This window comes from Elephas maximus, chromosome 3, assembly GCF_024166365.1.
Source record: "Elephas maximus indicus isolate mEleMax1 chromosome 3, mEleMax1 primary haplotype, whole genome shotgun sequence".
Classification (NCBI taxonomy): domain Eukaryota; kingdom Metazoa; phylum Chordata; class Mammalia; order Proboscidea; family Elephantidae; genus Elephas; species Elephas maximus.
Window position 1 is genome coordinate 34,860,026 of NC_064821.1, and position 25,183 is coordinate 34,885,208.

The window sequence follows — 25,183 nt, forward strand, 5'->3', positions numbered from 1 at the left end:
TTAATCCCCTGAAGCCAGTGGCATAAGGAAGTGTGCTAAATTTCTCCCAAAACAGCCTCTGCAGATCCCAGCAACTACTGGAATTTTATACTCATGGTGAATATAAAATGGCACAGTTCCTTTGAAAAAGTGATTGGTTGTTTTGTATAAAAGTAAACATAAAACTACCATATGACACATCAGTTTTCACTCATAGGTATATACGCAAATAAACCCTTACGTTCACATGAAAACCTCTGCATAAATGTTTGTAGCTGTTTTATTCACAAAAAGAGGAAACAACACAAATATCCTTCCATTGGTATATACCCAAAATGAGACATGTGTATACAATGGAATACCGTACAGCAATAAAAAGGAACTATCAACACATTCATCAACACACACGTCTTGGTTATCTGCTGCTGCTGTAACAGAAATACCCCAAGTGGATGGATTCAACAAAGAGTTTATTCTCTCACAATCTGGTAGGTTACAAGTCCAAATTCAGGGCATCAAATCCAGAGGAAGGCTTTCTCTCTCTGTTGGCTCTGGAGGAAGGCCCTTGTCATCAATCTTCTCCTGACCTAGGAGCTTATCCACACAGGAACCCCAAGTCAATAGGACACACTCTGCTTCCAGCACTACTTTCTTGGTAATATGAGGTCCCCCATTCTCTGTTCGCTTCCCTCTCCTTTTATTTCTTGTGAGATAAAAGATGATGCAAGCCATACCCCAGGGAAACTACCTGTACATTGGACCAGGGATGTGATCTGAGAAAGGGTGTTACATCCCTCCCTAATCCTCTTAAACATAACTCAATCCTGCCTCAACCGCAGGCAGAGATTACGATTTACAACATGTAGGAAAATTACATCGATCACAAAATGGAGGACAACCATACAACAATGGGAATCATGGTCTAGCCAAATTGACACACATTTTGGGGGGATACAATTCAATCCATAACAATATATAAATCTCAAATCCATTAAAGTAAATGAAAGGAGCCAGAATCTAAGCCACACACCAAATGCCTAGTATAGGGAAAGTACCAGGAATTCACATTGAGGGGAAGGTTTGACTAAACAGGGGCAAGAGTATGGTTTATTTGGAAGTAAGAGCTATTCTGTGCTTTCCTTGCGGTACTGATTATAAATTGATGTTTGTCAAAACTCGTATTACTGTATATTCCAAAAGTGGATTATCATTTTTAAATTTAAAAAACTGTACAAGTAATGAACAATGACTCTAGAAAAGTTGCAAATTAGGTTAGGGAGAAACAAATGACTAAAGACATCACTGTTTAATCTTTGGGAGTGAACCCCTGTTAATGTTCTAGTCTTTTCTACGAGCTGGTTTGTCTGCATATATACATGTTTTATAAAACTGACATCATCATGTACACTCTATTTTATACCCTGCTTTTCAAACAACAGAAAGCTATGACTGCCTCTCCTAATGTAGACGAAAGTGCTTCTCAACAAATTCATTTACTGGCAGTATAATATTGTGACATGTAGCCAGGCACTTATTGAAAACTCCCTGTTGTACGATGACACTGTTTCTTCTCTTTCGGTATTTCCGCCATCGTTATTATCAATGGAATAATTAGGGTGCGCAGGGATTTCCAGATGATGATTTTGAAAGGGGAACTGCTCGGCCAATGGGAAATCTAACGGCAATGCTTCTGGACCTATGGCCACCATTTCCTAGGCCCTCCCTTGCATAAGGGGTCAAAAAGACCCCAGTTTGGCATGGGGTGGTGCCTCTGTATAAACATCCAGGCTCTATAGCAAGTATATACCCAAGTGGAAGAGCAGCCACCAGTCCAGCCCAACCTAACAATGGTAGCCTCAGCACTTGGCCCAGAACTCTCTCCCAAAACTAAAGAATTACCAAATGCAGGGCTCTGCCTTAAAATAAAGGCTTTAGGGCTGTGGGAGACTGAAGGTCTATTGCTGCTAGGTAAAGATGTGAGTCTGTGTGTACCCCAAAGATGAACCCTCCTTCTATGGAAACCCTGCTTCTCACAGCACCATTTGTAAGGGGCATTTTATCAGCAAAACACAGGTCATAATAGTTGTAAAGGATAAATGAGTAAAGCAATACCACAAAATGTTCAGTATTACACATACGGTAACAATCAGAATCTTTAAGAAAATACTACCTTGCATACAAAGAAGGCTAAACGAAAATATCCAAAACAACAACTGGGCTGGGAAATCGAATGATTTATGGGTTTTCCTCATAATTTTCAGTTAAAATCAAATTTTTTATAAGGAGAACATACTGTATTAATAGAATGAAAAGAAGTATAAAAACTTAAAAAACTTACCTGTTAAACAGAAAACACATTTCAAGATATTCACAGGTTGATGAGATTTTGTAATAAGGAAATCTGAATATAACAGAAGCGAAATGATGTTTGGTACTTATTTAAAGCCATGTGCTAACTGAAAAGGTACTTTGCTTTCAGTCACAGTCTTTCTGTGTGTGACGTCTCATAAGGTACAATTAAGATTTCCTTTGTCTTTTACATTCATAGGATCAATCCACAGTGTAATAAATTACATGTTTTGTAAGAATTCTAAAGGCTCGTAGATGTTTCCATGTTCCTTACATATACATGATTTACCTCAAATGTGACTTGTCACATATTTAGTAGAGGTAATTAGTGAAGGTTTTCCCATCTGTGTGAATCCTCATCATTTTGGATAGTACTAGGGGAACTGCAAAACCTTCACCATAAAACTTTTGACATTACTTGGTTTCTATCCTATGTATTTTCTTTCAGTTTTTCCAAAAAGATGAGGGATGACTGAAGCTTTACAACATTACTTACACATGTATTCTTTCCAGTGAACCTTCTCATACGTCTTCAAGAGACTGAGAACTGAAGATTTTCTCTCATGCCTTACATACATAAGGCCTCTCTCCACTGGGAGCTTTTATGTTTAGAGAGGCATGAGAAGTAACTGAAGACTTCCTCACATTCCTATCTCTCCACGATGACTTTTGTGTTCTTTGAGGTAAAAAGGAATAGCAAAGGCTTTTGTACATTCCCTTAATCAAAAGACCACATTCCACTGTGAATTCCTGTATGTGCAGTGAGGTGCGAGGACATAGTAAAGGCTTTCCCACATTCCATACATCCATAAGGTTTCTCTCCATTGTGAGGTCTTTCATGTAAAGAGTGACTAAAAGCTTTTCCACACTCCTTATATCCATAAGGCCTCTCTTGACTGTGAGTTCCTATACAGTCAGAAAGGGTTGAAGACTGACTAGAGATTTTTCCACATTCCTTACATTCATAAGGCCTCTTTCTACTGTGAGTTCTCGTATGCCTAGTGAGGTGTGAGAAACAACTAAAGGCTTTCCCACATTGGTTACATTCATAAGGCCTCTCTCCACTGTGAGTTCTTACATGTGCAGTGAGGCGTGAGATACAACTGAAGGCCTTTCCACATTCCTTACATTCGTAAGGCCTCTCTCCACTGTGAGTGCTTATATGATCAGAGAGGGTTGAAGACCGACTAAAGCACTTCCCACATTCATTACATACATAAGGCCTCTCACCAGTATGACTTCTCATATGTCTTGTGAGGTGTGGGAAACAACCAAAGGCTTTTCCACATTCCTTACATTCATAAGGCCTCTCAACACTGTGAGTTCTTTTATGCTGAGCGAGGCATGAGGCCTGCCTAAATGCCTTCCCACATTCCTTACATTCATAAGACTTCTCTCGACTGTGTGTTTTTTCATGCTGAGTGAGGTGTGAGTACCGTCCAAAGGCTTTTCCACATTCTTTACAGTCATAAGGCCTCTCTCCACTGTGTGTTGTCCTATGCTGAATGAGGGATGAGGCCTGCCTAAATGCTTTCCCACATTTCTTACAATCATAAGGCCTCTCTCCAGTGTGAATTTTTATATGGTTACAGAGGAATGAGGAACGACTAAATGCTTTCCCACATTCCTTACATTCATAAGGTCTCTCTCCACTGTGAGTTCTCATGTGTCTACCGAGGTTTGAAGAATGACTAAAGGCTTTCCCACATTCCTTACATTCATAAGGCCTCTCTCTACTATGTGTTCTCATATGGATAGTGAGGCTTGAAGAAAAACCAAAGGCTTTCCCACATTCCTTACATACATAAGGCCTTTCTCCACTGTGAGATCTCATATGGGTAGTGAGGTGTGAGGACTGCCTAAAAGCTTTACCACATTCTTTGCATTCATAAGGCCTTTCTCCACTCTGAGTTCTTACATGTTTAGTGAGGGATGAGGAACAACTATAGGGTTCCCCACCATCCTTACATTTACAAAGTTTCTCTCCAGTAAGTGTTCTCAAATGAGGTTTTATGAAAGAGGGCCAACTGCAGAGTTCTTCACATTCCTTAGAGTGATAAGGTTTGTATCCAGTGTGAGATCTGATGTGATGCTTAAATGTATGATCCTTGAAGGCTTTTCCACACTCACAACATTCAGAAGCACTTACTCCAGCAGTTCTTTTGAGCCCAGTAAGATCTGCAATCTGGCTGAAAGTTTTTCCACACTGATTACTTTCTTTATATTTCTTTACTCTATGTTCTTTACTTGCTTGAAGGCTCTCTACCATATATTTTCTGTTGAAAATAGGGAGTATGTTGTTAGAATTAATTTTTTTGCCATTTCAAAATTAACATACACACTGAATGTGCATTTTCTGCCCAGTGTTGTCTCACGTTGCATAGGTTCGACTGTCTCACAGACAGCTGTTATTGTCACAGTCTTTCTAAATAGTGGGTGGGTTCTTTTGATAATTGTATACACATAAAACATGCCTCAAATACTCAATGTCTCATTCACATTTATGAAAACACTGTGTTGTGAAAACAAAGTGAACACGTAATTTTAGAGTTAGTTTTCCACACACACACATCTTACATGCACACAGATGTCATGACACATTAAGACTGTCTCCTAAGGCATTGCTTATTGTCATGTACATGATACCTCAAATGCCTCTCCTGGTTTTTGTGCTGATTTTCATTGTCATGGAATTCACAGATTTCTCCTACCATGGATGACCAGGAATCATTCTTCATGAATCGCAGTAACATATGTTCAATGGATAACTTTTGTCCGTTATTATCCTGTTGAGAAACTGACCCAATAATTTTAATCAAGTGGTTTCACTGCTCATAACATGAAACAAAACGGTTAAGAAATTTTATGAAGAAAGCACCTGTGAGGAAAAGAAGACTGAGGCAGTTGGCTATGCCAGAATTTTGATAAAGGTCCAAAAAGCAAGAAATTTACTAAGAAATAATTCCATGATGATTGAGAGTGACGGTGACTAAAAACCAAACCAAAACCCATTGTCATACAGTAATTTTTAATTCATAGCAATCTATAGGACAGAGTAGAAATGCCCCACAGGGTTTCTAAGGCTATAATCTTTATGGAAGCAGACTGCCGCATCTTTTTCCTGTGGAGCAGTTCATGGGTTCAAATTGCCAACCTCTCGGTAAGCAGCCAAGAGCTTTAACTACTGTGCCACTCAGGGCTCCCGTCAGTGATTAAACTAGGATTTTATTAGGACAGCAAAACTCAAAGGTACTGCAAACAAGGCAAGAGTATAAAGGTAATATTAAAAGAAGAAATGGGGAAGGCATGAGAGGACTGATGAAAAATCAAAAAAGTCAGCTATGTGTGGAAGTTCAGCCCCCTCAAAGCAAGAGACTTTTTAAGTTGATTTCTTCAAATGTAATGCCATCCAGCAGGGCTGGTCCTTCAAAAGATTCTTGCCTTCCTTTGCTCCCAGAGTGGGTCCAAGTAAGTCCTACCTCCACTCTCCTCAGAACTTTCCCTTGCTTCAAAGAGAGAACAATTAGTGGCTGATATGGTGTTCATCAGGAAAGGCAGATCATTAGGGAAGATAGAGGAGCAAATTTTCCTGATACTCTGCCAATGCTTTGGTCTCTATGGTCTCTAGACATAGTTGTTATTTTATTCACAGAAAATAATCATGTCAAATTGGTAATACACACAGTAAAACTCTTAACGAGGTCCTGAAGCACAAATCTTTCATTGTCCCAAAGCTGACCCCTGCAGCCAATGCTCACCCTTACAGCACTTAGAGAATACACAGGCTTTTAAGCACAAGAGAAAAAAAGAGATAGGTTAATATGTAAGATTTTTACTTCCATGGATAAACTATTAGAGTCTAAGCTCCATGAGAGCAGTGAAAACGTCTGTCATGTTTGCCAATATATTCCTATTCCTCGACCCAAATTCTATAAGAAGGTCGAAGAGAACAATATATTTATATGTTAAATAAAAAAAATGAAGCTATTCTTACCTGAGTCCAGGTTCCTGAAGGTTTCCACCATCACATCTTTGTAGAGATTCCTCTGAGAAAAATCCAACAAAGCCCACTCTTCCTGGGAAAAGTCCATGGCCACATCTTCAAATACCACTGAGTCCTAAAACATCACATATATTCTGGATAAGCAAAGCACCATAATCCCCAATGTGTGCGAAAGGATGGGTAAGGCTGACAGTTCTGTGGAACTGAGAATTCACAGAGATCACACAACGTTCCATGTTCTCTCCAGAGTTTGGACATCAGGCTCATCCCTTTGCTGTTCGCATTTATCTCCTGACTGGTAGTATTTCACAGATTTAACAATATTTCTAAGACACTGAACTTATCTTTCCAGTTTGACTATGACCAATTCCAGTCTTATTTCTGTCTATACTTATGGTCCAGGACAGCTTGAACACGTAACAGAAGGTAAAGAAATTCTCAACCAATAAAAGACCTATTTCCACATAAAGACCATCATCTCCTTGAGGAAAAAAAAAATTCACCTCTTTCCGTAAGATCCACCGGAAGAAACACTCAACAAAACAGGAAGCACAGGGTGAAAGCAGGGTGAGATATTAATAACTAGGAATCACTGAAGGACTGGCAGCTTTTCATGTTGCTTGAATTCACAAAGCAAACATGACAACTAGATTCAGAAAGTTAAGACCGGAGGTGGAAAACATCTACTGTTCATATGAAAAGGCTGCAATGGAAAATGTGAACCACATGCATCAGATGGGTAATGTGAGCACAGAAATGGAAACTCTAGGAAAACTCAAAAGAAGATCCTAGAAATCAAAAACAACGTAATAGAAATGTCTTTAATGACATCAGAAATTGATTAGGCATAGCTGAAGAGATAGCTTCAAAATAGGGCAAGCGAAACATCCAAAACTGAAATACAAAGAGAAAACAGAATGAAAAAGGCAGAAAGGCAGAAAATTCAAGAATTGTGAAACAAAAGGTATAACATCTGTAATGAGAATAGCAGAAGGAGAAGAGAAAAACTAAAAGGAACACTTGAAGTAACAATGGCTGATATTTTACAAAATTAATGACAACAAACCATAGATCTGTAAGTTCAGACAACAAAGAACAGAATAAATGCAAAAATTTACACCAAAGCATATCATATTTGAACCATGGAAAATCAAAGAAAGGATATACTGAAAGATGCCAGAGGAGAAAACATGCCTTACCTATACAGAAGATTACAAAGTACAGTTGACTTGTGTTCAGAAGCCATGGAATCAAGAAGAGTGGAGTAAAATATTGAAAAGTATTTGGAAAAAAAAAAAATTCTGCATACAGCAAAATTATCCTTCAAAAGTGAAGGAAAACTACAGAAATTCTCAGACAAACCAAGATTGAAGGAATTTCTTGCAAGAAAATAAAATTTTATCTTATTTTTCATTATACTGAAGTACAATGCTGTCAGTGATAGGAAAATATCCATGTGCGTACAAGGAGGGCCAATTATTACAACTATTATTCAAACTTATGCACCAACTGCTAAGACAAAAGATGAAGAAATTGAAGATTTTTACCAACTTCTGCAGTTTGAAATTGATCAAACATGCAACCAAGACTCATTGATAATTACTGGCAATGGGAATGTGGAAGTTGAAAACAAAGAAGAAGGATTGGTTGTTGGAAAATATAGCGTTGGTGATAGAAGTAACTGGAGACTGCATGACAGAATTTTGCAAAACCAGTGACTTTTCGTTGCAAATACCTTTTTTCAACTATATAAACAGTGACTATACAAGTGGACCTCTCCAGATGCAATACACAAGAATCAACTAAATCTGAGGAAATGATGGAAAGGCTCAATATCATCAGTCAGAAAAAGGCCTGAGGCCAACTGCAGAACAGCCCATCAGTTCCTCCTATGCTAGTTCAAGTTGAAGATGAAGTAAATTAGAACAAGTCCATGAGATGCAAAGTACAACCTTGAGTATATCCCGTCTGAATTTAGAAGCTACCTCAGGAATAGATTTGACACTTTGAACACTAATGACAGGAGACCAGATGAGCTGTGGAAAGACTTCAAGGACATTATACATGAAGAAAGCAAGGGGTCATTAAAAAGACAGGAAGGAAAGAAAAGGCCAAAATGGATGTCAGAACTCTGAGGGTAGCTCAGGGAGGCAAAGTATTATAATAACATGTGCAAAGACCTGGAGAGAGACAACCAAAAGGGAAGAACATGCTCGGTGTTTCTCAACTGAAAGAACTGAAGACAATATATCAAGCCTTGAGTTGCAATAGTGAAGGATTCTATGGGGAAAATATTAAATGATGCAGGAAGCATCAAAAAAGATAGAAGGAATACACAGAGTCACAGTACTGAAAGAACTGGTCAACTTACAACCATTTTAGGATATAGCATATGATCAAGGACAGACAGTACTGAAGGAACAGGTCCAAGATGCACAGACGCAGTGGCGATAAACGAGGCTCCAGGAATTGACAGAATACCAACTGATATGAATCAACAGACAAGGCGCTGGAGGTACTCACTCGTGTGTCAAGATATTTGGAAGACAGCTACCTGGCCAACAGACTGCAAGAGATCTATCCGTATTTGTACCCATTTCAAAGAAAGGTGATATTTGAATATGGAAATCATTGAACGATATCATCAATATCACACACAAGTAAAATTTTGCTGAAGATCATTCAAAAGGGGTTCCACCAGTACGTGAACAGGGAACTACCAGAAATTCAAGTCCAATTCAGAAGAGGACGTTGAACAAGGGATATCACTGCTGATGCCAGATGGATCCTGGCTAAAACAAAGAATACCACAAAGACGTCTACCTGTGTTTATTGGCTATGTGAAGGTATTCAATCATGTGGATGAACACAAATTATGGATAATACTGAGAAGAATGGGAATTCCAGAACACTTAATTGTACTCATGAGGAACCTCTACATAGACCAAAAGGTAGTCCTTAGAACAAGGGGATACCGCATGGGTTAAAGTCAAGAAAGGTGTGCATCAGGGATATATCCTTTCACCATATCTACTCAATCTGTATGCTGGGCAAATAATCCAAGTAGCTAGACTATATGAAGAATGTAGCATCATCAGGATTGGTGGAACAATCATCAACAATCTGTGATATGCATATGACACAACCATGCTTGCTGAAAGTGAAGAGGATTTGAAGCATTTACTCACGAAGATCACAGACCAAAGCCTTCAGTATGGATTATACCTCAACATAAAGAAAACGAAAATTCTCTCATTTGGACCAATAAGCAACATCATTATAAACAGAGAAAAGAATGAAGTTGTTAAGGATTTCATTTTACGTGGATTCACAATCAATACCCATGGAAGCATCAGTGAAGAAATCAAAATATGGAGGTGGGGCCAAGATGGCGGAGTAGTCAGATGCTCCCGGTGGTCCCTCTTACAACAAAGACCTGAAAAAACAAGTGAATCGATTATATATATGACAAGCTAGGAACCATGAACATCAAAGGCAAGTTAAGAAATCGGGCTGAGTGACGGGGGAGGGAAAGACGGCGCAGAAGGCAGCAAGGAGTTGCCAAGTCGGCTGCTGCACCGCAGCCCCTATTCCCCTACGGTAGGACTGGCGGTAGTGTTCAGGAATGCGGCTGCTACAGAAAAGAAGGCAAGCGAAGTGACTTCGCCCCCTGGTGTGACTGTGGCAGGGCTGGTGGTGGCATTTAGGACGCGGCTGCTTCAGCGAAAAAAGGGAAGCGAGGTGCCGCAGCCTCAACCACCTGGTGTAACCGTGGCGGGGACCATGCCAGCACACACAATCTACACACGCCTCTGGAATCTGAGATAAAGCAGTGCTCTCAGCACAAGATAAGTGATTTTGTCTAATTTACTGCACAGATCTAATAGGTCCTCCGCTTGAAAGAACTCTCTCCGTTCTATCTGATCCCTCCTCCCTCTGCATAAGGCAGCTTCATTAACAGTTGATTTCCCTGGGCCTGAAATAGGTCCTGCTGCCCTCCCTGAGCCATTCTCCTGGTCTTCGAGAAGGAACAAATTAACAAACGGGGGAAAAATATTTTGCTGACTCCCCTAATCTAGAAACTCAGAGCAGAAGCAGCGTCAGTCCAGGCACAAGCCATCCACAAACTTTGTCTTTCACCCCTGCATAGATCCAGGTGGCCACATTACAACAGATAGGATCTGGCTATTACATTTCAACAGCGAATCTGTTTGAGGTCTGACTGTAAATGTTTCAACTGTATGGTGGAGAAGCAGGTTTCTGACGTTTGATACGGCTCTGCCTATTAAACAGGACCCTCACCTACCCACAGCAGGGGCCTGAGGACTGGAAGCTCCACCCACACCACCTAGCCACCCATGACAGGGGTCCAAGGATAAGTGGTGCCTACCAGTTCTTACAGTTAAAAGCATTAAATGCCTAAGGTATGGATGCAGAGCCCAAGCACCAGAGTGTTCTAGAGAACAGGGACGTGCCTTCCTCACAGACATTCAGGGGAAGGTTGTGAGCCCCCACCTTTCTCAGTGTGACCCCCTGCTGCTACCAGAAACCTGTGCATACACCAATCACCACTGCTCCTCTAAGACTGTAGATGAAAGCCTAAACCACAGACTAGGTGACCGACTACCGGGACACTTGAGCTGAATCTATGTAAGTATAGTGAATGGACTCCTAACTATACCTGGTAACAGCTCTAGCCATCTGGTAACAGGACATTAGTGCTTCAAAGCCTCCAATAATCAAGTTGGCTCACTCTAGTAGCCTATTTGGTTATATCAAAACAAAACAAAGCAAGAGGCCAGGACATAGTGAACAAACAAAATAAATACGATAACTTATAGATAGCACGGAGACAAGAGTCGATATCAAATCACATAAAGCAGCAGACCATGACTGCTTCAACAAACTCCCAAAACAAAGAATCAAGGACTCTTACGGATGAAGATGCTTTCCTGGAATTACCAGATGTAGAATACAAAAGATTAATATATAGAACTCTTCAAAACATCAGGAAGGAGATCAGGCAACATGCAGAAAAAGCCAAAGAACACACAGATAAAGCAGTCAAGGAAATTAAGATTATTCAAGAACGTAATGAAAAATTTAATAGGCCTGAAGAATCCATAGAGAGGCAGCAATCAGAAATTCAGATTAACGATAAAATTTCAGAATTAGACAACTCAGTAGAAAGTCAATGGAGCAGAACTGAGGAACTGGAAGTCAAAATTAGCGAGACTGAAGATAAAACACTTGGGAACAATACATGCGAAGAAAAATCAGATAGAATCATGTGGGACTCTGTCAAGAAGAATAACCTGAGAGTGATTGGAGTACCAGAACAGGAACGGATAACAGAAAATACAGAGAGAATTGTTGAAGATCTGGTGGCAGAAAACTTCCCTGACATCGTGAAAGATGAAACGATATCTATCCAAGATGCTCACCAAACCCCATACAAGGTAGGGCCCGAAAGAAAGTCACCAAGACACATTATCATCAAACCTGCCAAAACCAAAGATAAAGATAGAATTATAAGAGCAACTCTGGATAAACGAAAAGTCACCCACAAAGGAGAATCAATAAGAAAAAGCTCTAACTACTCAGCAGAAACCATGCAGGCAATGGGATGACATATATAAAGTACTGAAGGAGAAAAATAGCCAGCCAAGAATCATATATCCAGCAAAACTGTCTCTCAAATATGAAGGCTAAATTAAAGCATTTACACATAAACAGAAGCTTAGGGAATTTGCAAAACGCAAACCAAAACTACAAGAAATACTAAAAGGAATTCACTTGTTAGAAAAACAATAGTATCAGATATCACCCTAACACCAGAACTCAGGACAGAGCAACCAGATATCAGCCCAGATAGGGAAATCACAACAATAAATCAAGATTAAAAAAAAACACTCAAAACAGGGAGTCAGTGATTTCATTATGTAAAACATGACAACATCAAATCAATAAAAAGGGACTAAATAGTCACAGATCGTCCATAAAAAAAAAAATATGGAGAGGAAATCAAGGCAATATAGGGAAATACAAGTTAGGTTTAAACTTAGAAAATAGGAGTAAATATTAAGGTAACCACAAAGGAGACCAACAATCCTACACATAAAAATAAAATACAAGAAAAACATAAAGACTCAGCAAAAACAAAATCAGCAACAATGAAAAAGAGGAACACACAATTCACAAAGAAAAACTACTCAACACAAAAAAAAACTGGAAAAATGAAACTGTCAACAACACACAAAAAAAGACATCAAAATTATAGCACTAAACTCAAATCGATCTATAATTACGCTGAATGTAAACGAACTAAATGCACCAATAGAGACAAAGTGGCAGAATGGATGAAAAAACACAATCTGTCTATATGCTGCCTACAAGAGACACACCTTAAAGACACAAACAAACTAAAACTCAAAGGATGGAAAAAAATATATCAAGCAAACAACAATCAAAAAAGAGCAGGAAGTGGCTTACTAATTTCTGACTAAACAGACTTCAAACTTAAATCTACCACAAAGGATAAGGAAGGACACTAGATAATGATTAAAGGGACATTACACCAGGAGAATGTTACCGTATTAAATATTTATGCACCCAAGGACAGGGCTTCAAGATATATAAAACAAACTCTAACAGCACTGAAAAGCAAGATAGACAGCTTCACAATAATAGTAGGAGACTTCAACACACCACTTTCAGTGAAGGACAGAACAGCCAGAAAGAAGCTCAGTAAAGACATGGAAGATCTAAATTCCACAATCAACCAACAAGACCTCATAGACATATACAGAACACTCCACCCAACAGCATCCAAGTATACTTCCTTTTCCAATGCACATGGAACATTCTCTAGAATAGAACACATATTAAGCCATAATGCAAGCCTTAACAGAATCCAAAGCATTGAAATATTACAAAGCATCTTCTCTGACCATAAAGCCATAAAACTAGAAGTCAATAGCAGAAAAATCAGGGAAAAAAATTAAACACATGGCAACTTAACACTCTGCTCAAAAACGACTGGACTATAGAACAAATTAAGGATGGAATAAAGAAAGTCACAGAATCCAATGAGAATGAAAACACTTCCTATCAGAACCTCCGGGACACAGCTGAAGAGTGCTCAGAGGTCAATTTACATCAATAAACTCATACATACAAAAAGAAGGGCCAAAATCAAAGAATTATCACTACGACTTAAACAAATAGAAACTCTCAGCACCAGAAGAAAGCAAGTAAAAGAAACCCTCAGTCACCAGAAGAAAGCAAATAACAAAAATTAGAGCAGAATTAAACGAAAGAGAGAACAGAAAAACAACTAAAAGAGTTAACAAGACCAAAAGCTGGTTCTTTGAAAAGATTAACAAAATCAATAAACCATTGGCCAGACTGACAAAAGAAAAACAGGAGACAAAACAAATAAGCCAAATAAGAAATGAGATGGGTGATATCACAACAGACCCAACCAAAATTAAAAGAATCATAACAGAGTACTATGAAAAACTGTACTCTTAACAAATTTGAAAACCTAGAGGAAATGGACAAATTTCTAGAAACACATTACCTACCTAAACTACCACAGAGACAGAACAACTAAATAAACCCATAACAAAAGTAGAGACTGAAAAGGTAATTTAAAAAACTCCCAACAAAGAAAACCCCTGGCCCTGGCGGCTTCACTGGAGAATTCTACCAAACTTTCAGAGAACAGTTAACACTACTACTACTAAAGGCATTTCAGAGCACAGAAAAGGATGGAATACTCCCAAACGCATTCTATGAAGCCAGAATAACCCTGATACCAAAACCAGGTAAAGACGCCACACACACAAAAAAAGAAAATTACAGACCAATATCCCTCATGAATTTAGACACAAAAATCCTCAACAAAATTCTAGCCAATAGAATTCAACAACATATCAAAAAAAATAATTCACCATGACCACATGGGATTCATACCAGGTATGCAAGGATGGTTCAACATTAGAAAAACAATCAATGTAAACCATCACCTAAATAAAACAAAAGACAAGAACCACATGATCTTATCAATTGATGGACAAAAGACATTTCACAAAGTCCAACACCTATTCATAACAAAAACTCTCAGCAAAATAGGAGGAAAATTCCTAAATATTATAAAGTACACTTACACAAAGCCAACAGCCAAAATCATCCTAAATGGAGAGAGACTGAAAGCATTCCCCTTGAGAATGGGAACCAGACAAGGATGCCCTCTATCACCAATCTTATTCAACATTGTGCTGGAGGTCCTAGCCAGAGCTATTATGCTAGTAAAGAAATAAAGTGCATCCAAATTGGCAAAGAAGGAGTAAAAGTATCTCTACTTGCAGATAACATGATCTTATACACAGAAAAACCTAAAGAATCCTCAAGAAAACTACTGAGACTAATAGAAGAGTTCAGCAGAGTATCAGGACACAAGATAACATACATAAATCACTTGGATTCCTCTACACCAACAAAGAGAATGTCAAAGAGGAAATCACCCAGTCAATACCATTTACAATAGCCCCTAAGAAGATAAAATACTTAGCAATATATCTCACCAGAGACATAAAAGACCTATACAAGGAAAACTATAAGACACTACTGCAAGAAACTACAAGAGACCCACATAAGTGGAAAAACCTATCTTGCTCATGGATAGGAAGACTCAATATTGTAAAAATGTCTATTCTACCCAACACGATCTATAGATACAATGCAATTCTGATCTAAATACAGTGACACTTTTTAACAAGATGGAGAAACAAATCACCAACTTCATACGGAAGGGAAAGAGGCCCCAGATAAGCAAAGCATTACCGAAAAAGAAGAACGAAGTGGGAGGCCTCACACTACCCAGTTTTAGAACATATTATACCACCACAGTAGTCAAAACAGCCTGGTACTGGTACAACAACAGATACGTAGACCAATGGAGGAGAATTCAGAATCCAGACATAAATCGATCCACCTATGTGCAGCTGATATCTGCAAAGGCCCAAAGTCAGTTAAATGTGGAAAAGACAGTCTCTTTAACAAATGGTGCTGGCATAACTAGATATCCATCTGCAAAAAAAATGAAACAAGACCCATACCTCACACACCATGCCCCAAAACAAACTCAAAATGGATCAAAGACCTAAATATAAAATCTAAGATGATAAAGACCATCAAAGAAAAAATAGGGATAACGCTAGTAGCCCTAATATATGGCATAAACAGTATATAAAACATTACTAAAAATGTACAAATGCCGGAAGAGAAATTAGATAACTGGGAGCCCCTAAAAATCAAACACCTATGCTCATCCAAAGACTTCACCAAAAGAGTAAAAAGATTACCTACAAACTGGGAAAAAGTTTTTAGCTATGACATTTCCAATGAGCATCTGATCTCTAAAATCTACGTGATACTGCAAAAACTCAGCTACAAAAAGACAAATAACCCAATTAAAAATGGGCAAAGGACATGAGCAGGCGCTTCACTAAAGAAGACATTCAGGTAGCTAACAGATACATGAGGAAATGCTCACGATTACTAGCTATTAGAGAAATGCAAATCAAAACTACAATGAGATTCCATCTCGCCCCAACAAGGCTGGCATTAATGCAAAAAACACAAAATAATAAACGCTGGAGAGGTTACGGAGAGACTGGAACACTTATACACCGCTGGTGGGAATGTAAAATGGTACAGCCACTTTGGAAATCAATTTGGCGCTTCCTTAAAAAGCTAGAAATAATCCACCCACATATACCAGCTGATATTTGACAAAGGCCCAGTGTCAGTTAATGGGGAAAAGATAGTCTTTTTAACAAATGATGCTGGCATAACTGGATATCCTTCTGCAAAAAAATGAAACAGGACCCATACGTCACACCACGCACAAAAACTAACTCCAAATGGATCAAAGACCTAAACATAGAGTCTAAAACAATAAAGATCATGGAAGAAAAAATAGGGACAACTTTAGGAGCCCTAATAAAAGGCATAAACAGAATACAAAACATTACTAAAAATGCCGAAGAGAAACCAGATACCTGGGAGCTCCTAAAAATCAAACACCTATGCTCATCTAAAGACTTCACCAAAAGAATAAAAAGACCACCTACAGACTGGGAAAAAACTTTCAGCTATCATGTCTCTGACCAGTGCCTGATCGCCAAAATCTACATGATTCTGCTCAAACTCAACCACAAAAAGACAAACAACCCAATTAAAAAATGAGCAAAGGATATGAACACTTGACTAAAGAAGACACTCAAGCGGCTAACAGATACATGAGGAAATGCTCTCGATCATTAGCCATTAGAGAAATGCAGATCAAAACTACAAAGAGATTCCATCTCACTCCAACAAAAAAAAAAAGGCTGGCATTAATCGAAAAAACACAAAAGAATAAATGTTGGAAAGGCTGTGGAGAGACTGGAACACCTAGACACTGCTGGTGGGAATGTAAAATGATATAACCACTTTGAAAATCAATTTGGCGCTTCCTTAAAAAGCTAGAAATAGAACTACCACACGGCCCAGCAATCCCACTCCTCGGAATATATCCCACAGAAATAAGAGCCTTTACACAAACAGATATATGCACACCCCTGTTAACTGCAGCATTGTTTACAATAGCAAAAAGATGGAAGCAACCAAGGTGCCCATCAACGAATGAATGGATAAATTATGGTGTATTCACACAACGGAATACTAGGCATCAATAAAGAACCATAAGGAATCTGTGAAACATTTCATAACATGGAGCAACCTGGAAGGCATTATGCTGAGTGAAATTAGTCAGTTGCAAAAGGATAAATATTGTATAAGACCACTATTTATTATAAGATCTTGAGGAACAGTTTAAACCGAGAACACATTCTTTTGTAGTTATGAGAGGAGGGAGGGAGGGAGGGTGGAAGAGGGTATTTACTAATTAGTAGATAAGAACTACTTTAGGTGAAGGGAAAGACAACACTCAATCCAGGGGAGGTCAGCACAACTGGACTAAACCCAAAGCAAATAAGTTTCCCGAATAAACTGTTTCGAAGGTCAGCGAAGCAGGGGCAGGGGTTTGGGGACCATGGTTTCAGGGGACATCTAAGTCAATCGGCAAAATAAAATCTATTAAGAAAACATTCTGCATCCCACTTTGAAGAGTGGCGTCTGGGGTCTTAAACACTAGCAAGCAGCCATCTAAGATGCATCAATGAGTCTCAACCTACCTGGATCAAAGGAGAATGAAGAACACCAAGGACACAAGGCTGATCACTGTCCTGACATGGAACATAACAGAGAATCCCTGATGGAGCAGGAGGGATGCAGATCTTAAATTCTGGTAAAAAGACCAGACCTAATAGTCTGAGACAGGAGGGACCCTGACAGTCATGGTCCCCAGACCCTTTGATAGTCCAAGATTGGAACCATTCCCGAAACCAACTCTACAGACAGGGACTGGCCTGGAGTATGAGATAGACAATGATGGTGGTCAGGAGTCAACTTCATGGCTCAAGTAGACACATGAAACTAATGTGGGCGACTCCTGTCTGATGATGAGATGAGAAGAAAGAGGGGGACAGGAGCTGGCTGAATGGACATGGAGAATACAGGGTGGAGAGGAGGAATGTGCTGTCTCATTAAGGGAGAGCAGCTGGTCGTGCATGGCAGGGTGTGTATGCCTTTTTGTATGAAGAGACTGATTTGTTTGTAATCTTTCACCTAAAGCACAATAAATTTAAAAAAAAATCAAAAGATGCATTACATTGGGCAAGACTGCTGCAAAAGACTTCTTTAAAGAGTTCAAAAGCAAAGATGCCACTCTAAAGACTAAGGTGCACCTGACCAAGCCATGGTGTTTTTAATTGCCTCATATGTATGTGAAAGCTGGACAATAACTAAGAAAGACTGAAGAAAAATTGATGCCTTTGAATTGTGGTGTTGGCAAAGAATAGTGAATTTATCGCAGGCTTCCAGAAGAAAAAACAAATCTGTCTTGGGAGAAGTACATCCTGATTGCTCCTTAGAAGGATGGCGAGACTTTGTCTCACACACTTTGGACAGTCCCTGCAGGAGATATCATGTTTGGTAAAGTAGGTCAAGGAAAAAGAGGAAGACCCTCAACAAGATGGACTGCAACAGTTGATGCAACAATGGGCTCGAGCATAGCAATGATTGTGAGGATGGTGTAGGACCGGGGAGCGTTTCATTCTGTTGTACACAGTCACTACAAGTCAACAACAACAAAGCTCCCTGTTTCTGTATAGTTCTTTTTGTATCCAGCCTTACAGTTTCCAGAAAAAAATACGTTTTCCAAAGTTCTTTAGGTCAGCCCCTTTCTCCCTAGCCAGTGCACAAAATAATGTCAGAGATCTGAAATGCAGTTAGATTCAACTGTCACAGTCTGCTTTCCATCCTGAGATTCCCGAATACTCTGATTTTTTAAAATTTGCATATAGTATAGTTTACTCTTTGTGATGTATAATACTATAGTTTTTACAAAGGATTAGCCATAAGATAGCACCATACAAAACAGCTGTCACCTTAAAATGCCCTTGTGTAGCACCATTATAGTCAACCCCTCCTCCCTTCCTGATCTGTTTTCTATCCCTATAACTTTAATTTTTCCAGAATGTTGTATAAATGGAACTATAAAATATGTACAATCTTGGTCTGGCTTCCTTACTTACAAAAATACATTTAAGATTCACGTCAGCACTTACATAAACAGTGTATTCTCTTTACTGCTGAGCAGTAATCCATTGTACTGATGTACCAATGTTTGTTAATCCACTCACCTCTTGAAGAACATGCTGGCTGTTTCAGTTTTGATGATTATGAATGAAGTTGCTATAAACATTTGCATACAGAATTTTGTGCGAATATAAATTTTCAGTTCAACTTGAGTAAATATCTTGAAGTGGAATGGCTTAGACATGCAGTAAGAATATGTTTAACTTTATAAAAAATGGTTAAGTTTCCAAAGTGGCTGTATTACTTTGGATTCCAATCATTCTATGAAGTTCCTGTTGCTATTCATTACCACCATGGGAGATGTCAGTACTGTTTTGTTTAGTAATTATTAATGGGCACGTAGTGATACAGGGTTGCTATAGGGTTGAGTTGATATAGGGTTGACTTGACAGCAACAGGTTTGCATCGGGTGTTAAGAGATACTTTATCGTTATTTGAATTTGAATTTCTCTAAAGAGTAAAAATGTTGAGAATCTATATACTAAACTGCTATTCACGTATCTTCTTCGGTGAAGCAGCTGTTAGGATCTTTTATGTAGTTTTTTAATTGGGTTGCTTGTTTTATTATTTTAGTTTTGAGAGTTTCGTATATATTCTGAACATAGATTCTTTATCAGGTATGTGATTTGCGGATCTTTTCTTCCCATCTCTGGGTTTTCCATTTCCTAGCCATTCTCATAGTTCTGGGAGGCTGTATGACTTTGTCCTGGCTAATGAGAAGGACATAGTCTCTAAGTGTAACAGGGAACCCAGGGCAGAGAAGGGGAGAGTGTTGACAAATCATGGGGTTAGCAACCAATGTCACAATCTGCGTTATTAAATGTTTAATAATAAACTAATCTGCTATGTAAACTTGCACGTAAATCACAATTAAAAAATGTAAATATATACAACATTCGCAAATTCAACATTTTTCAGGTGTACCATTTTATGATATCAATTATATTGATCATGTTGTGCCATCACCACCCATAATCATGGCCAATTTTCCCACCACCATAAACAGTCACTCACTACTTCCTATATAATGACTCCCTCTTTCCCCATGCCCTAGTAACCATTAATAATTTTTGGCCTCTACACGTTAACCTTTTCTTATTTTATTTAAGTAAAACACAATATTTGTCGTTTTGTGATTGACTTGTTTCACTCAGCATAAATGTTTTCAAGGTTTATCCATATTGTAGCATGTGTTGGAGGGATGATCTGCCTCTACACCTCCCACCCAAGCTACCTAACTAAAAGCCTTGGGCCCAGAGCATTCGCTGACGAGGAGGCTGGGAACTGGGTCGTCTTCTCTCTCCAGTTCCTTTTCTTTATCAGAGAAGCCTTCCCCTGTTCTGGGCACACAGTAACTTTCTGTCTCTTGCACATGCATGGGCACCACATGGCATCTGGACAACCCTACTTCTATCTTTTCCTGGCGCAGAAGGAACAGGATCTCTCATACTATGACACAAGATGGGGAGCAGGCCGAATTTTAAGAGCCATACTCGAGGGGCAGTCTGAAGGGGAAATGGGATTTGCAAGGCTGAACATGGGCGCCCTCATGTGGTCCACTAGTTCCCTACCAATTCCTAAGTCTTCATTATGTAAATTCCTGGCATGTAGGCACTATAGTCTACTGCCACTGTAAAACCTCTGTCCTCCCACTGCGCGGTGCAGAGATCTGCTTTAGTCCTGCGGCTGCCAGGGGCCTGCTCATACATTAAGCCTTACCTAATAAAATTCCTTCACCACCACAATGGAATTACCCGCCTCTTTCTTGAGTCTCTCAGCACCCTGCAATTTTGTAGGCAAACTGCAAGTTACTGGTCCATGCCTGGAAAGCATATTTCAAGGCTATTTCTGTTTATGCCTGAGTAATAATTCCATTCTATGCAGGTGCCACATTTTGTTGCCCCATTCATCTATTGATGCACACTTAGGCTGCTTTCAAATTTTAGCTTTTGTGAATAGTGCTGCAATGAACACTGGTGTACACGGGACTATTTCCTTTGCAACTTTGATGTCTCTTGGTTATATATGTACCAGAGGAACTGCTGACTCATACTGTAGTATGGTTTACCATGAGAAACTGCCAAACTGTTTTCCATAGTGGCTGTACCACTTTGCACTCCTTGCATCAAATAGATAAGGGTTCCAAATTTTCCATATGGTTGCCAGTGTTTATTTATTTTAAATTGGGTTGTTCATCTTCCTGTTAAATTATATATATTTTTTATTTTGGATATTAGACCCTTATCATATATATGGTTCCTGGAAAACTGTTCTCAATCTATAGGTTGTCTTTTCACATTTTTGATTGTCTTTTGATGAATCATTTAACCTTTATGAGGTCCCATTTATCTAATCTGACTTGTGCTACTTGTTCTTTTGTTGTCGTTTCTGGTAATCCATGGTTAAAAACTAGGCTTCACCGTTCTACCCCTATTATTTTCTTCTATGAATTTCATGGATTTAATTTTCACATTTAGGTCCTTGATCCATTCTGAATTGCTTTCTGTATAAGGCACGGATCCTGATTCATTCTTCTGTATATTGAAAGTAGAGCTTTTCTTCACAATAAATTTGTATTTATGTTCATTTACTCACTTGTAATTTTATTTACATTAGATACATGGGCTCTCTAATAACCTAAAAAGATTCTCTTTCTACCTGAATATAATTTATCAAACTTCAATAACCAACACCCAAAGAGAGAGAAACAACACGCAGTGTTCACTAGAACACACCAGAATGGCCAAGTCAAGGACACAACACGGTGGGGACAGATTCTCCTTGATACAAAAGGTAGAAATGATTTTTCCTTCTGGAGACAGGACATAAATGTTGCTTTGAAGATACTGGGAAGGTAGAGCACAGCAGATTAAAAAAACCTAACCCCATTAGCCAACCTCCACCTCCTCTCAGGGACTCGAGCCACATACAGCCTGCTGATTCCAGCAGTTTGGCATAAGCAGTGGGCTGGCATAGGTGAAAAGAACTGGACCCTTGGAGAAGTGGCCATGGAACCTGAGCTGCATCAACCAGGAATGAGCTCAAGACCTGGGACCTTTGACCCCAGATCACCACCTTTGGATCATCACTGTTCTGCATGTCAACATCTAGACATCATAGGAACAATCTCCAGGCAGGAAGGGATGAGATCACGGAGGGACACACTGGGAGGTCACAAAAACTGACCAAGGCCTACCTATTATCACGCTAGGAGTTGGAATCAAGTCGACAGCAATGGGTTATACAGGAATACTTTCTGCACTCCTTTTTTATGATATAATTGACAACGGAATATTTAAAGCATTATTTAGAACTTGAAAGAAACGTAATTTTCATATATTAATTTTACAAAGTCCTGTGAAAATCCTTTCATTTTCATTTAACTTTTCTTTGGTTCAGAAAGGCTTTAATACCTAAACTTTCGATACCTGGATCTTGGAAATTTATGTTTATATTCACAGAGAAAGCTTTGTAAAAGCAAAATACTGGAAATAATCCAAGTGCGCCTTCATGGCAATACAGTTAAAAACAACAACAGCACTAAGATCAACTGCATCCAGCATTATGGAGTTTTATAAGAATTTAGATTTAAGTACTCTATGTACTTTTAGAAGGTTTCTGGGTGGCACAAATAGTTTGCTTTGGACTACTCACTGAAAGTATGGCTGTTTGAACTCACCTAGTGGTCCTGTGGAAGAAAGGCCTAGTATTCTGCTTCCCTAAATATTAAGGCTAAGAAAACCTTATGGAACTCACTTCTACTCAGTAACACATGAGGTTGCCATGATTTGGAACTGACTCAACTGCTACCGGTTTGGAGGTTTTGTTTGTTACACATTGTTACTGCATCAAAGGCGTCCGTGGCTGGCCCAAAAGGTTAAGGGCTGGACTATTAACCACAGCTGGCAGTATAAACCCGAGTTACCTTGGAAGTAGGGCTTGGCTATCTACTTCCCAAGTCACAGCCTTGAAAACCCTGTGGAGTACAGTTCTACTCTGAGCACTTGGGGTCACCATGTGTAGGAATCAACTTGAAGGCAACTAACAGCAAAAAACATTATTATGAGAAGATCTCCAGGATAATTTGTTAAAGAGTAAGTGTAAAATCCATGCTACTTTGTGTAGAACAAAGCAGGGGAAATAAGAATTTCTAAACCCTGGTGGCATAGTGGTTAAGGGCTATGGCTGCTAACTAAAAGGTCAGCAGTTGAATCCACCAAGTGCTCCTTGGAAACTGTATGGGGCAGTTCTACTCTGTCCTATAGGGTCGCTGTGAGTTGGAATCAACTGGACAGCACAGGTTTTTTTTGGTATGTATATTTCCTTGCTTTTACATAAGCACTGGCAAGACACTTCCGAAAGTAATAAAGCTGGCTATCTAAAGGTAGCTGGTGGAAGAGGAATGGGCTGGATAAGAACAAAGGCAGGAGAAGGTATTCATAAAGTATACCTTATTAAGTTCACATTGAATTTTGAACTCTGAAGGTATTATTTACTGTAAAAACATAGTTTAAGTAAACTACATTAAACTTTTAAATGATACAAATAAAAAAAAATTTGTTTCCAGTAGGAATTCTCATTTGTAATTACAAAACCATTTAAAATTTAGTTGCCTGTACCTATTATTAAATCACCTAACGTATTCATGCAAATCGTAAACATGTAACTTAGAGCTATATTTCTAATGACCAGGAATATGAAAGCCTATGCACATACAGGTTATCTCAGCTAGGAGAAAGTTCCTAAAATGGCTGAACTGTTTAACACATTAGATATTCCAGCATGATTTCTTACATACCAGTCTTGAAGATTCCTCTCATTATTTAAGTAAGCTTTAGAGTAACTTTTACATCAGTTAAAACAGGCATTGTCTCAGAAATCTTATATCCACTCAACTGAAAATTTCTCAGTAGAAATACACTAATCTAGAAATTCTATGCCAATAGAAATGTAAACCCAAGAACTTACATATACCCATCCCGTATGTCAGGGATTGAATTGTGTCCCCCAAAAATGTGTGTCAACTTGGTTAGGCCGTGATTCCCAGTATTGTGTGGTTGTCTTTCATTTTGTGACTGGTGTAATTTTCCTATGTGTTATAAATCCTAATCTCTGCCTGTGGTTTATGAGGCAAGATTAGGTGTTAGAGAGAATTAGGGTGGGATGTAACACCCTTACCCAGGTTACATCCCTGATCCAATGTAAAGGGAGATTCCCTGGGGTGTAGCGAGCAACACCTTTCATCTTTTAAGAGATAAAAGGGGAGTGAGCAGAGAGTGGGGGGCCTCATATCATCAAGAAAGCAGCACCAGGAGCAAAGCCCATTCTCTGGACCTGGGGTCCCTTCGCCTGAGATGGTCCTCGTGCAGGGGAAGATAGATGATAAGGACCTTCCTCGAGAGAGACAGAAAGCCTTCCTCTGGAGGTGATGCCCTGAATTTGGACTTGTAGGCTACCAGACTGTGAGAGACTAAATTTCTCTTTGTTGAAGCCATCCACTTGTGGTATTTCTGTTTTAGCAGCACTAGATGACTAAGCCACTATATGTTGAGATTTTCTAGCATTAAAAAAAAAAGAAAACTTTAATTTTAGATTCTAATTCAAGACTGTGGAGATCAGTTGAAAATTACAGGGATTTAATACCAGCTCTAGGCACAGATACATGGGAGGACAAGGACGTACATTAGGGAATCAGGCTTCTCACACATCTGAGAGCCTCAAGGCAAAACCATTCCCTGCTGGAAAAAAGGATGAGTCTGGATACCCCATACATGACCAAGGTGGACTCACTGTCCCCAGTGTCATTCCTACGGTGATGTCATTAGAGCACCAAGCCCCATGCAGGACCCCATAAATAGAGTCAGAACCTTCCCATGTATCTTTTTGCATCCTTTTTTACACCCTCACACAGTGTGGGAGGTGGAGCTATAGTTTTAGAAGTACACAGAAAAGGCTGCAGTTATCGGGGAAGCCACAAAAACAGTTTGCAGTGATGGGACAAGGATGGCTCTGGAGGGCCTGGGGCTCAGCCTCCTGAGCCAGAGCTGCTCCATCTTCAGGCTCCCGTCAGGAGATTCTGTCACT

General features: G+C 39.2%; 2 protein-coding genes across 2 annotated transcripts in view; both read right to left on the reverse strand.

Annotated features, from left to right (window-relative positions):
* LOC126072284 (zinc finger protein 420-like) overlaps positions 1-25,183 on the reverse strand; it is a 160,954-nt gene that overhangs the window by 122,504 nt on the left and 13,267 nt on the right. The window lies entirely within an intron of this gene.
* Positions 257-25,183, reverse strand: part of LOC126072286 (zinc finger protein 883-like) — a 37,896-nt gene continuing 12,969 nt past the window's right edge. Inside the window, exons 3-5 of the mRNA XM_049877184.1 lie at positions 6,323-6,446; positions 4,975-5,125; positions 257-4,604 (exon numbers count right to left, since the gene is read on the reverse strand). Of these exons, the coding sequence (XP_049733141.1) occupies positions 3,047-4,604; positions 4,975-5,125; positions 6,323-6,446 (1,833 nt within the window). The 3' untranslated portion in view covers positions 257-3,046. The remainder of the gene's footprint in view (positions 4,605-4,974; positions 5,126-6,322; positions 6,447-25,183) is intronic.